The 14,004-nt window shown below is 45.6% G+C and overlaps 1 protein-coding gene across 1 annotated transcript; it reads left to right on the forward strand.

The window, feature by feature from the left end:
- Positions 1-729: 729 nt before the first annotated feature.
- On the forward strand, positions 730-5,296 carry LOC127342880 (amino-acid permease BAT1 homolog). The gene is made up of 8 exons (XM_051368900.2): positions 730-1,067; positions 1,830-2,093; positions 3,396-3,414; positions 3,503-3,722; positions 3,861-4,042; positions 4,127-4,416; positions 4,501-4,630; positions 4,729-5,296. The coding sequence occupies exons 1-8, from the start codon at positions 937-939 to the stop codon at positions 5,074-5,076; spliced, it is 1,584 nt and encodes a 527-aa protein (XP_051224860.1). The 5' UTR covers positions 730-936; the 3' UTR covers positions 5,077-5,296.
- Positions 5,297-14,004: the final 8,708 nt, after the last annotated feature.

The following is a 14,004-nucleotide window of genomic DNA, read 5'->3' on the forward strand; positions in this document are numbered from 1 at the left end:
AAAATTTGCGAAATTTTGTTTGGGGGACGCGACTGGGGAGCGACGTCCCCCAAACACGGCACGAACGAAACACGTCCCCCAAACGCTTAATCCGGCGCGGTTTGGGGGACGCTTTGGGGGACGCGGCTGGAGATGCTCTTAACGTCCAATGCAAGCGACGGCTCTTACCTTAGAGCATTTCTAACAGAACCCGTAAATTGAACTGCCAAATTCGAACGAACTATCATTTTCGGAAGACTGAAAACCACTTTTTCGGTTTTCTGAGGCATGTCGCGACGAGTATTCGCCGGTGTACCAATATTATAGGTTTTATTTTACGAACAATGTATGTTTTGATGCTCAATCAGAGCATCAATTTGATATCGAACTATGGTCATCGCCGAATTTACCCGGCGTCCTTTCAAATTCCGCTTTTCAGTTCCATTTTTCGATTTTGTGAGGCATGTTGCGGCAGGTATTCGTACTGATTTTTTTCGACAAAGATTCGTACTGATTCTATGCCGATTTAATATGAGAAATCATATCGCAGCGAATCGTGCAGCACGCCTGCAAATCCCGCGCGATCTCCTTCGCAACTTGTGCCAGTGATACTGCACAGTACGCCAAATCTGCATTATTTGCACGAGGGTACCTTAATTTCATTTTTAATCAGAAGGCACTTTTGGGTGAGTGAGACACTGCAGAGACAGGAGATCAAACCCACGTGCTCGCGAGAGAATATCGGGGCTGCCAGGCTACCCGGCCCCTCCTCACCACACGCTCTCCTCCCTCCCCGACGGACTGGCCGTCTTCCTTTTAAGCTCGTGTCCTGAGACATGGATGGCATCTTGATCTCGAAGTGGTAGTTAGCTACACACTCGGGGCTTGGAGACACAGAAAAAATCTACTTCTCGGAGCCACTGCAAGTCTCCAGGTCGCGGAAGCGGAGGGGTGAGCATGGCCGGGCAGAGCAGCTACAGCCGGCTCGCCGGCGACGACGAGGCCGCCATGGTCTCCGGCGGCGAGGACTACGACAGTAAAAAGCTGCGGTTGCTTGGCTACAAGCCGCAGCTCAAGCGCAATCTCTCGTACGTGCGCATTCACTGTCGTCCATTCCTCACTGGTCCAGAAATCGATCTATCTCTTCTTCGCTCTGTTTTGCTATCTCGTCTTCGCTCTGTTTAGCTATTGCGCAGATCGATCCTGCCGATCTATCGATTTACTAGTTTAATCCGGTCCAGTTTTGTTTGATGTGGATGCACGCTAGTTACTTCTGGCTAGCTGCTGCTGCTGCTGCCGCCTGCCTGTTGCGTGTTTGATTGTGTGTGTCAACGATGAATCGGCTCCTTGCGGATGCTCTACACTTGCTTTGTCCAATGCAATGGAGGGGAAGTATTTGTGTATACTAGTCTTTTTTGACTGTGTGTGTAATTAATACTATCACTGTATCACTGTAAGATACCATTTGTTTTAGTGAACCAAGCAATGTACTCCCTCCGTTCGGATTAAATGGACGCGGGTGAATATCGTTTTAGGCTACCATCCTTCAGAAATATGGTATGGACCGCGTCGATTAAAAACGTCAGGAGTACTAATTTCTTTAGGCAAAGCAATGTACTAAGACTGATATAGTATTTACACATGATTAGAAAGGGCCCAAATAAACATGAAAAGCCTTGCCTGCTAAACCAGTTCAGCCCAAAAAAAATTTACATATGTAGCTTTTTGTTATTGTTATTGTAAGTTTCTTCACAATCCATCTTCACTGTTCCACTATTTTGTGATTTGCAAATAAGCAAGTCTCACATATCAAAAGTCTGTGCTAACGACATTTAGACTCTATCATGCAGGCTGTTGTCCAACTTCTCAGTGACCTTCTCGATCGTGTCAGTGCTAACGGGCATCACGACGTTGTACGGGACGGGTCTCGAATTCGGCGGGCCGGTGACCATGGTGTACGGTTGGCCGATCGCGGGCACCTTCACCGTTATCGTTGGCCTAGCAATGGCTGAGATCTGCTCCGCCTACCCTACCTCCGGCGGTCTCTACTTCTGGAGCGCCAAGCTCTGCAGCGAGCGACGTTGGGGCCCCTTCGCCTCCTGGCTCACCGGCTGGTAAGCATCGCTTGCTTGCTACTGCATTCACATTGTTTTTTACTTGACAACCAAATTCATTTTAGACCCGATTTTTTTCATTACAACACACTACATGTTATATGCTGAAAACAAAACAGGCGATCTGAGTGTTGAGATTGTTGTGATATGTCATCACTGAACTGAACGTATGTCCCCATTTAAGTTGCTAGAATATACAAACACAAACGATGGAAGAATTTTGAATGTTATCGGCCTGCGGGCAAATTTTTTCTTTTTCTTGAAATACAGACCTTCGTCCGAATGATCACATGTCATATGACGGGACGTAATGTGATTGTGGTGACATTGAGATGGACTATATAAGGCTCAAAACTACACACATGAGAATCACTAGCGAATATACACGAGCTTAATTATCAATTTAGGTGCTTGGGCTCAGCCATTAACATATGTTAGCGGAGTATCTTCGCTAACTTTCCAGTGTGGCTGCTGGCCAAGGTCTTACCTGATCGTTTTTAGAGTAGTTTTACGGTTTGTTTGGATCACATGGTAGGAAAAGTATAGAAATAGACATCCTATAGGATTGAGATGTCATGTCTATTTAAATCCTATGGGAAGAATAATTCTGTTTTATCTTAGTGATTTTTTTCCTCATGAGATCTAACCTCAAGCTACTCTACAATATTCTTATGAAATTATTTACTATGTGATATGATCATATGAATTAAACGGCCTCAACTGCCCTACCGGAATGTATAAATTTATGCGTGTATTTATATTCAGATTTTTTTTTGGAGTCCATGAAATATTTTATTTAAATTTGTCAAAAAAGGGCACATAGGTGCTCGGATGCTGCTGATGGATTTCGCATTTTTCTTAGATACTATTTACTGCTCATAAGCAGAGTCGGATTTCCCAGCCTCCTCCGGTAAATGGGCACCTCAACCAAAAAATCTCGACTCGGTTTGAATTTAGGCTGAACAGAGGCGCCCAACCAACCCTACAGTTCTCTCGATCCCACCCCATCGCTCAATCCCAACTCTTTCCTCCTCCCTCCTCAAGAAACTGGACTTAAAATATTTAAATATTCTTGGAATTTGAATTTAAATTTTAGTCGTAAATCTCGTTTGGTATATGTCCGGTAACCATGGCTACCGCCAATCCTAGTCCCGCCAAGAAAAATATCATACCGGTAACCAAAACCTACTCATAAGTCCATGCTGGAACAAGTATCCTTCACGATCATGTACTAATATTACTTGCCTCCTGTTCCAATATTTTCCGGCCCGCCCTAATGCTGTTCATCCGTGCTGCATGCAGGTTTAACATCGTTGGACAGGTAAACCCACACCACAATATCTCTCCCAGAAGCCAGAACTGCAGTGCTTATCTCACTCCGTGCTAATTGATTGAGCTGCGCTTTGCAGTGGGCGGTGACAACCAGCGTGGACTACTCGCTGGCGCAGCTGATCCAGGTGATCATCCTTCTCAGCACCGGCGGCGCCAACGGAGGAGGGTACCTGGCGTCCAAGTACGTCGTCATCGCCATCCACGCTGCCATCCTGCTCAGCCACGCCATCATCAATAGCCTCCCCATCTCCTTGCTCTCCTTCTTTGGCCAGTTCGCGGCTGCTTGGAACATGCTAGGTCACACATCTCTCGCGTTCTCGCTTAACCTACGAGATTAATTCGCACAGATTCTCATTGAACCTAGTAGTAGAGAATAAGAGCAAGAACCATCCTCGCATCCACTTTATTGATGAGGGCGTGTGTGGTTCTCTGCAGGTGTCTTTGTCTTGATGATTGTTGTGCCGACTGTTGCTACCGAGAGGGCTAGCGCCGAGTTTGTCTTCACCCATTTCAACACTGATAACAGCGCCGGAATACACAGCAACCTTTACATCTTTGTCCTGGGGCTCCTCATGAGCCAGTACACACTCCTGGGATACGACGCATCAGCGCATATGGTAACGGGGGGAAACCAAGCAAATCTTGATATGATAGCAATGTGCGGCCAAATCTAACAGTTTGTTGGTTCTCTGTTCTTGCAGACTGAGGAGACGAAAAACGCAGACACGAACGGCCCGATCGGGATCATCAGCGCGATCGGTATATCCATAGTAGTCGGCTGGGGATACATACTGGGCATCACATTTGCGGTGAAGGACATACCATCCCTTCTGAGCCCCGACAATGAAGCCGGAGGGTACGCGATCGCCCAGGTGTTCTACGAAGCGTTCAAGAGCCGGTACGGTAGCGGCGTGGGCGGGATCATCTGCCTGGGTATCGTTGCCGTCGCCATATACTTCTGCGGCATGAGCTCGGTGACAAGCAACTCCAGGTGATCATCCCCTGCTTTGCTTCCCATTAGACGGGGCGTATTGTCATTTGTCTGCATCGCTCAGTCGCTCGTTCTGATGCTTAGGATGGCGTACGCGTTCTCGAGAGACGGGGCAATGCCGCTGTCGTCCGTGTGGCAGAAGGTCAACAAGCACGAGGTGCCCATCAACGCCGTCTGGCTCTCGACCTTCATCTCCCTGTGCATGGCGTTGCCGGTAATTAAACGATTGACTGGCACCAGAACGTACATTTCACTGAAAAATCTTTCAGGCACACTCCATTCTAATCCTGCTCTGAAAACTGATAACTGCAGTCGCTGGGCAGCCTGGTGGCGTTCCAGGCCATGGTGTCGATCGCGACCATCGGGCTCTACATCGCGTACGCGCTGCCCATCTTCTTCCGGGTGACGCTGGCACGCAAGTACTTCGTGCCGGGGCCGTTCAACCTCGGACGGTACGGCGTCGTGGTGGGCTGGGTTGCCGTGCTCTGGGTGGCCACCATCACCGTGCTCTTCTCGCTGCCCGTCACGTACCCGGTGACCAAGGACACACTCAACTACACGCCAGTCGCCGTCGGTGGGCTCTTCATCCTCGTGTTGGGGTCGTGGATTTTCAGTGCCAGGCACTGGTTCAAGGGACCCGTCACGAATTTGGGTGGCTAGTTCCGTGTTTCTGTGTGTGGAATTGTTGTGATGTGATTTCACGATGGAGTTGGTCTAGGCTGGTTGTATACCTGAGATTCTCGACAGAGGCTGGCAGAATACACGCCTTCTAGAGGAGAAGAGGACACATGATGAGATGTTGTAATTCATTTTTTCATCTAATTGTTGTAATTACCTTGACCAACACGACTAGAAGGCAAATTTCATTTCAGTTTTGTTATTGTATTGCCTAAGGGTTTGTAACAAGCTGGGACATCAACTTGCGGCTTATGGCATGCGTAGGCATGAGCTGCAGTCATTGTGGCTGGAAGCTTTACCAGACTTCGTAAGTGTGCAGTATTTCTGCTTAGCCAGGTATTTAATGGAATCATTTTTCTAAAAAGGTACTCTTAGAATCGAGTGTTCCAAGCAAAAAAAAAAAAAAAAAGGCAAGTGGTTGTCTAAAATATACCGCCTCTTAATCTGTACAAATCAGAAGCACCCTACGCGGAGAGATCATAGTGCAGACACAACATTACTCCCAGTGTAGTTTTTTTGGGGGGTTGCTCCTAGTTTAGTACTCAGAATCGAGTACTAGTATGTCTTCCTTTGTGTGACGGATGTGCCTAGTGATTGTCTATAAGACTACCTTCATAGGGGGGAGTAACACAGCAAACTTATATTTATTATATTGCAGACTCATATTGTGTTAAGAAGTGTACTGTTATGGTAACATAGATAGTTACCACCTCACTTTTTTTTTTTCATTTATTGTCATGCCATATTACCAAAATATCTTGGATGTGTGATGTTACTACGTATGTTACTCCCACTATGAGTAGTCTAAACGATGTAGTTGAAAAGATACAGATGTCGCCTAGAGGGGGGGGGGGGGGGGGGGGGGGCAAATAGGCGGTTTAAAACTTTTACAAGATTGAAAGGATCGTATGCCGCACCTAGAGGGGGGTGAATAGGTGCTAACCAATTTTTAGTTCTTTTTCAATTTAGGCTTGACACAAAGGTAAATTCTCTAGATATGCAACTATGTGAATTTACCTATATGACAAGGTTAACAACAAAGCAAGATATAGCTACGCAATATATAGGAGATATAATAGGATAGAGGTAACCGAGAGTGGAGCACGCGGAGACACGGAGTTGATTCCCGTAGTTCCCTTCCTTTGCAAGAAGGTACGTCTACGTTTGGAGTAGTGTGGTTGCTACGAAAGCCAAACCAACGCCACGAAGACTTCACTCAGGTCTCCTGTGAGCAACGCCACGAAGGCCTAGCCCACTTCCACTAAGGGATTTCCTCGAGGCGGAAACAGGGCCTTTACAAGGTTCTTGTGGCACACATCCACAACCAAATTGGAGGCTCCCAAATCTGTAACAACACAACAATCAACAATAATACATCAACAACAAACAACTAGGGATCCAAAGAGGAACACTAGCAAGGGGGCCCTCAAGCATATGAGGGGGAAATGAGAATCGCTTCGGTGAGGATATAGATCGGGGTCTTCTCCTTCGAATCTCCAAAGATCAAGAGCTTTGGTTGGGTGGAGGAGAAGATCTTGCAAATCTTGTGTTCTTGAGGTGGCTCTAATGGTGGTGAAGTTTGGCAGATTTCTGTGCAATGATTGAGCAGGTTGGAAGGAGGAAGAAGGGGGGATATAAATACCCCCTCTCAAAATCCAGCCGTTGGAGACTTTCGAGGGCCGGATAATCCGGCCAAAGTTGGGGCCGGATAATCCGCCCCCCCAAAAAAAGTCCGGCCCTGGGAAATTCCGGCCAAAAATCCGGCCCATGTCCAGGGGAGTACTGAGCCACTTCTCCAAAAGTCCTTAGCCGATTTTGGGGGCCCGGATATTTTGCAAATATCCGGCCCGGATTATCCGGCCTGGTGAAAGTTTTCTTCTTTCTTTTGTCTTGTTTTTTCACACAAGACACCCATATACATGTATATATATAATCTCTGCACCACTTCATCAAACATTAGTGTATCACGTATATTGACATCAAACACCCCAAAACATAATGTGAGAGATGTTCTTTCAATCTCCCCCTTGTTGGTGTTTGATGACAATATACGGATTTGCACGAAAAACCACTATAGAGAACAAGCATGTTGGCAAAACATAGAGGCACTCCCCCTACATGTGTGCATACAAGTAATTTGCATTTGAATACAAATGCACAACATATAGGTGCGAGGTGCCTCAACACAAGAGGTATCCAACATGAGCTCAAACAGGAGACATAGGCAAATATATAGATGATACAAGGTGAGAGAGATCATACCCATATGGAGATATATAATGCCGGATATATGTAAATACCACACCATATCATAAACCTTGGTCTCAACATATAGAATTCCGAAAACCTTAACATAATGTCTCACAACCACACATAACACATAGTTTTGAACGAACAAACCAAGCCAAATAGTTCAAATAAATGACATAAAAGAGGACACAAGCGATAAAAGAATGGTAAACGCATATGCTTGTGCCCTACCCAAGCAAATCCCGTAGAGAAGGCCTAATAGAACACTTCTCCCCCTTTGGCATCGAGACGCCAAAAGGGGGAAAAGCACGATGCTACACACCCCATGGAGATCACTCGGAGTCCGTCTCAGAGACATACTCATCATCACTGTCAGCAGGAGGAGGAGAGTCGCGAGCGATGCTGGCCCTCTGAATACTCTGCTCAAGTCAGCCCAAGGAACCTAGGAAGAGTGCCACCCACTGTAAGCTGGGTGAACTGGAGGCTGAGGCGGAGGTCCTTGCTCACCACTGAGCCTGTGAAGAATAACCGCCTGAGTATGCTGAATCTCTGAGCGCTGACGGCCGGCCTCATAGTTTTCCTTGTGAATCTCAATGTTCATGCACAGAACATTGCGCTGAAACCAAGTAAGCTTCTTCACATTCTTCTGAATCACCAGGGTAGCAACAGGGCGACCGGGTGCATAGCCACTAGAGCGGGCATCTCCCATAAAGGAGCCAGAAGCAGGTGCAGCACGGGGAACTGGCTTCTTCTTGTAGGCTTTCTTGACAGTGTGACTCTCGGTAGGGAATCGACCCAAGTCTTCAGTAAAGGCAGCAGTGTTGTTGATGAGAAGCTGAATATATGGAGCATAGGGCATAGTGGTCCGGGAGACCATAGCATCATGAATCTCATTAAAGATGAATTCCATGATATCAAGAGTGAAGTCTAATTCCTCATCACCATCACGAGCACACTGAAAGGCGAGATGCATAAGGTCCACAAGAGCTCCAAAGATAGCATCATTGTTTCCACCACTTGGAGAAATGGTGGCTCTAAAGAAGCGGAGGAGCTGACCATAGATAGGAAGGAGCCCCTTGGTAGAGCCAACAGTTCCAGACTCGTCATAGAGATCAAATAGCACCATCTTATCCGTCTTCTGAGGGCCATGAAGGCGGTGACCACCTTCCGCGGGAAGACCAAGAATCGAAGCAAACCGGCGCAAAGTTGCCTCACATTGGGTGGAGCCTGTCATCCATTGCAAAGTGCGCTCTGCATCATTCTTGAAGGCAAGTGTAGCAAATAATTGCTTGAACAAATCAGGACTGTAGTCACACTGCATCTTCATAAGGTCATGTAAACCCATTCTTCCCGTAACCCAAATGGCTTCCTCGAAGTGATTGTTCATAGCCAGAAGCTCCACATTAATTGCTTGCATAGGTCTCACTTTCTTCATAGGTTCATATATATCCTTGAAGATGTACTCCTGCTCCATGCACCAGAAGCGCTTGTCCTCAATATCATCATCCCTCTCAATGTCTTCATACCAGTTCTTCTGTCGGATAGCAACATAAGAGATACTATCCATGGTCTTGTAGTTTTCCCTAGTTGCCTTGCCTTTCCGCCTCAGAGTGGCGGACTTGCGAGGAGCATTCTGTGCAAACTCGTCACTCGACCTTGAAGTCCTAGTACGCCTCCTAGAACCACCTGTGATAGACAAAGATGGATAGCAAAGAGAAGATAATGCTCATAAGTCATGCATTGATACAGTAGTGTACTCTAGAAACATACTATGAGTCGGTAAAAGTTTAGACATGATAGATTGAATCAAAACTGCAGCAGCAACATAACTCCAGGCCGGATAATCCGGGGTCCCCGAGGGGCAGATAATCCGGCCTGGCCGGATAATCCGGCCCTGCAAATCTGCAGAAATCTCAAGCAAAAACTTGTCTAGAACCAGATCGGCCTCATAGCATGCAAATGGAGTATACTACACATGATTTGGAACAACTAGACAACATCCCCATCAATAAAATAGCACATATAAATCACAACACCTAGGGTTAGGGATTGTGAGCCATACCCTCATCCATTGGAGGAGCCGCTTGGAGGGGATGAAAGCTAGGGAGGAGGAGCACCCGATCCATCCAAAAACTCTGAGAGGGAGCGGACGGGGCGGATCCGGCGAGGAGGAGGAGCTCCGGCGACTATGGAGGAGAGAGAGGGCGCGTGGGGGAGACTGGTTGCTGTGGCAACCGTCCACCCCGCGGCCTCTCCTAAATCCCCTTCGCAACCAGCCCAGGTCGGATAATCGCCGGATTTTCCTGTGTGCCCAAAGGCCGGATTATCCGGTTTTCTGGAAAATTCCAGAACACCGGAAATCCTTCCTATCTTTTGTTGGTTATTTGCATATGCTCATATGTGATGCAATAAGATATCACGTCACATATAAGAGGCAAATTGATCAATAAGATGGGACAACCGAGATCATCCGACCGAAACTCCTCAAACTCCAAGTTTTTACCAAAACATGACATAGGAGCAAGATGTAAATGGCTTATAGATGAGTGTAGGCTTGGGTTTAGAACAATCGAACTGTTAATGGTACATGATCACTCAAGTTTGCAAGATATGAGCAAATAAGGCCAAACTACAGTGATTTCCCATAAGAACAAGGAGATGTCAAATAAATCCAATTAAGATCCAAATAACTCCAACTCTTCACAAAGAAGAGTGTGGTGGCCTAGGCCACCATGCAGCAGTGATATGGTTTGGCACCGCGAAGATATATCTTGGGCCCAAAACCAATACTCGTCATTGAAGCTCACATATCAACATATGATATAAAGAGAATGATTTCTTACTATCGGCAAAATGGGGGGAGGGATAGCTCAATAGTTTAAACCGCACTCCCCCTATTTCCATGCCCACATCTAGACCAAATAAAGTTTTGAGACAAAGATGTGTTTGCAAGATGGTCAAGCTATACTCCTTGAATCAATGATATTTAGCTCATTCCTCAAATAGCAAAATCTTGCTTCATCAAGAGGCTTCGTGAATATATCGGCAAGTTGATCTTTGGTAGGAACAAATAATAGCTCAATATCACCACGGGCAACATGATCCCTAATAAAATGGTTTTGGATCTCAATATGCTTCGTTCTTGAATGTTGCACCGGATTATAGGCAATCTTGATAGCACTTTCATTGTCACATAATAGAGGCACTTTGTCACAAGTGACACCATATTCCTTTAAAGTTTGCCTCATCCATAACAATTGAGTTCATCCACTTGCGGCGGCAACATATTCGGCTTCGGCGGTGGAGAGAGATATATAATTTTTGCTTCTTAGAAGACCAACACACCAAGGACCTACCAAGGAATTGGCAAGCCCCGGAGGTTGATTTCCTATCATCCTTGTCCCCCGCCCAATCCGCGTCAGTGTATCCATTGAGAAAGAAACTTGAACCTTTAGGATACCAAAGACCATATCTTGGGGTGTCAACTAAATATCAAAATATTCTTTTAATAGCCATCATGTGACTTTCCTTAGGAGAAGCTTGATATCTTGCACACACACCAACACTCAACACTATGTCCGGTTTAGATGCACAAAGGTAAAGAAAGGATCCAATCATGGAGCGATATACCTTTTGATCCACCTCTTTACCATTTGGATCTAGTGCAAGATGACATTTAGTAACCATAGGAGTGGCTAAACCCTTCATCTCGGTCATCTTGAACCTCTTGAGCATGTCTTGGAGATATTTGGCTTGATTGATGAAAGTCCCTTCTCTCAATTGCTTGATCTCAAAACTAAGAAAGAACCTCATCTCTCCCATCATAGACATCTCAAACCTATCAGTCATAAGCTTTGAAAATTCATCATTGAAATCTTTGTTAGTAGAGCCAAAGATAATATCATCAACATATAATTGGCAAACGAAAAGCTCCCCATTGACCCTCTTAGTAAAAAGAGTGGGATCGATTAGCCCAACATCAAATCCACGGTCTATCAATAATTCTTTAAGGTGCTCGTACCAAGCTCAAGGAGCTTGTTTGAGACCATAAAGTGCTTTATCAAGCTTATAGACATGGTTAGGAAAGTTGAGATCCTCAAACTCCGGGGGTTGCTTAACATAAACCTCTTCATGCAAAGGACCATTAAGAAATGCACTTTTCACATCCATTTGTTGTAACTTAAAGTTATGATGCGATGCATAAGCAAGAAGGATACGGATGGACTCAAGGCGAGCCACGGGAGCATAAGTTTCTCCAAAGTCAATTCCTTCAATTTGAGAGAAACCTTGAGCTACCAATCTTGCCTTGTTCCTCACAACATTTCCAAACTCATCTTGCTTGTTCTTGAAAATCCATTTAGTGCCTATAACATTGCGGCACTCCTTTGGCTTCTCCACTAAGGTCCATACTTTATTGCGCTTGAAGTTGTTGAGTTCCTCGTGCATAGCTTCCAACCAATCCGAATCTTCAAGAGCCTCAAATACTTTCTTGGGTTCCACTAAGGAGATATAAGCACGATGATTGCTAAAGTTAGCCAATTTACTTCTTGTGGAAACACTCGCTCTTACATCACCAAGGAACTTGTCATGTGTGTGTTCAAGACGCTCAAGTTGCCTCTCTCTTCTCGCTAGACGACGGGTCTCGATCTCCTCCTTGGTTCTTCTTGGCCTTGGAGGTATCACTTGATCAACTTGATCATTTGGGTCCCCGTCTTGACCTTCAACTTGAGCTTCCTCAATTTCTTGAGAGTGCTCAACATCATGTGCTTGATCTTGGACATCATTTGGTGAGGAGCAAATATCAAATGGATACTCATCGGAGCCATCATGAATCCTTGGTTGATCTTGTCATTGATCTTGCACACTAGAGGGAGGTTCTTGTTCTTGGGTTGGTGCATCATTAGCTTCAAGAGATGGGGTTTGTTGATGTTGAGAAAATGAGGGCTCCATCGTGGTAGAGCATAGTCCTTCCCGAGACGCCACACCGTGTCCCTCAATGGGGCGGAAAAATCTCACACCCATTCTTACTATGGCATCTTGAGGTATTTCATCACCTGCACATACATTAACTTGCCCCACTTGGGAGCCATCATTTTCTTCGACTTCACACTACAAGATTCTATGATAATCTCGGAGGATACATCAAAGACTCTATAAGTGTGAGATTCGGCCCCATAACCAACAAATATACCCTCCAAAGCTTTAGGAGCAAATTTAGATAAACGAACTCCTTTGATTTTATAGAAACCCTTACACCCGAACACTTTGAAGTATGAGATATTAGGCTTGTTCCCGGCGAGTATTTCATATGGAGTCTTGTTCAAGCCCTTGCGGAGATAGAGCCAGTTAGAGGAGTGGCAAGCGGTGGAGATGGCTTCGGCCCAAAAATTATAGCGGGATTTGTACTACGCCATCATAGACCTTGCCATATCCATAAGAGTCCAGTTCGTCCTCTCTGCAACACCATTTTGTTGAGGGGTGTATGCAGCGGAATATTGATGTCTTATCCCCTCATCACTAAGAAAATCATTGAGTGTATAGTTCTTGAACTCGGAGCTGTTGTCACTTCTTATTGCCATTATAAGGAGGTTGTGTTGGCGTTGCACCTCGGTGGAAAAGTAAATGAAGATTTGTTGAGTCTCATCTTTCCTTTTGAGAAAGTAGACCCAAGTGTATCTTGAGTAGTCATCAACAATCACCAAGCAATGTTTCTTCGCACCAAGACTTGCATGAGTGGTGGGACCAAAGAGATCCACATGAAGGAGCTCCAAGATCCTCTTGGAAGAGATAATAGTCTTGCTTGGGTGCGGAGAGTCATGCATTTTGCCTTCAACACAAGCCCTACAAACACGATCTTTGGCAAAAGACACTTTCCATTAGTCCCACAATATGGTTCCCCTTGTGAAGACTTTGCAAAGTTCTCATGTTGACATGGGCCAAGCGGCGATGCCACAACCAACCCACATCCGCCTTTCCGAATAGGCACATCGCACTTGTCGTGGTGGTCCCCGAGAAGTCCACCACATACAAGTTATGTTCGCGATACCCAACGAAAGCGACTTTTAGAGTCTTGCTCCACAATAGGACCACAATATCTTTATCAATAAAGACGGCGAAACCCATCTTGCCAAGGGCGGAAATGGAAAGTAAATTGTAACCAAGGGTTTTGACAAGCATGACATCCACAAGAGTAATGTTGTGTGCAACCACAACCTTGCCAAAACCCAATACCTCGGATGTAGAATTATCGCCAAAGGAGACGGTGATATGATTTATGTTGGGCATCAACTGCTTGACGAGGTTCTTTCCGCCGGTCATATGACTTGTACATCCACTATCAAGTACCCATTTTGACCCTCCGGCGGCATAGTCCTACATGAGATCAATTCTTGGATTTAGGTACCCATTTTTCAGTGGGTCCTCTTTTGTTAGCAACAAGGGTCTTTGGGACCCAAATAGACCAAGAAACATAACCATAATATGGACCAACATATTTTGCATAAACATCACCATAATAATCTTTAAATAAAACATAGTGAGGGTTAGCAATTCCCGCATCATCATCATTAATGATGTTGGCCTTAGGGGCTTCATCATTAGTGATAACCTTCTTTTGTCCGGGCTTGGTTTTCTTGTTGTTTGCCTTCTTTGCCTTGGCAA

This window comes from Lolium perenne, chromosome 3 (assembly GCF_019359855.2).
Source record: "Lolium perenne isolate Kyuss_39 chromosome 3, Kyuss_2.0, whole genome shotgun sequence".
Classification (NCBI taxonomy): Eukaryota; Viridiplantae; Streptophyta; class Magnoliopsida; order Poales; family Poaceae; genus Lolium; species Lolium perenne.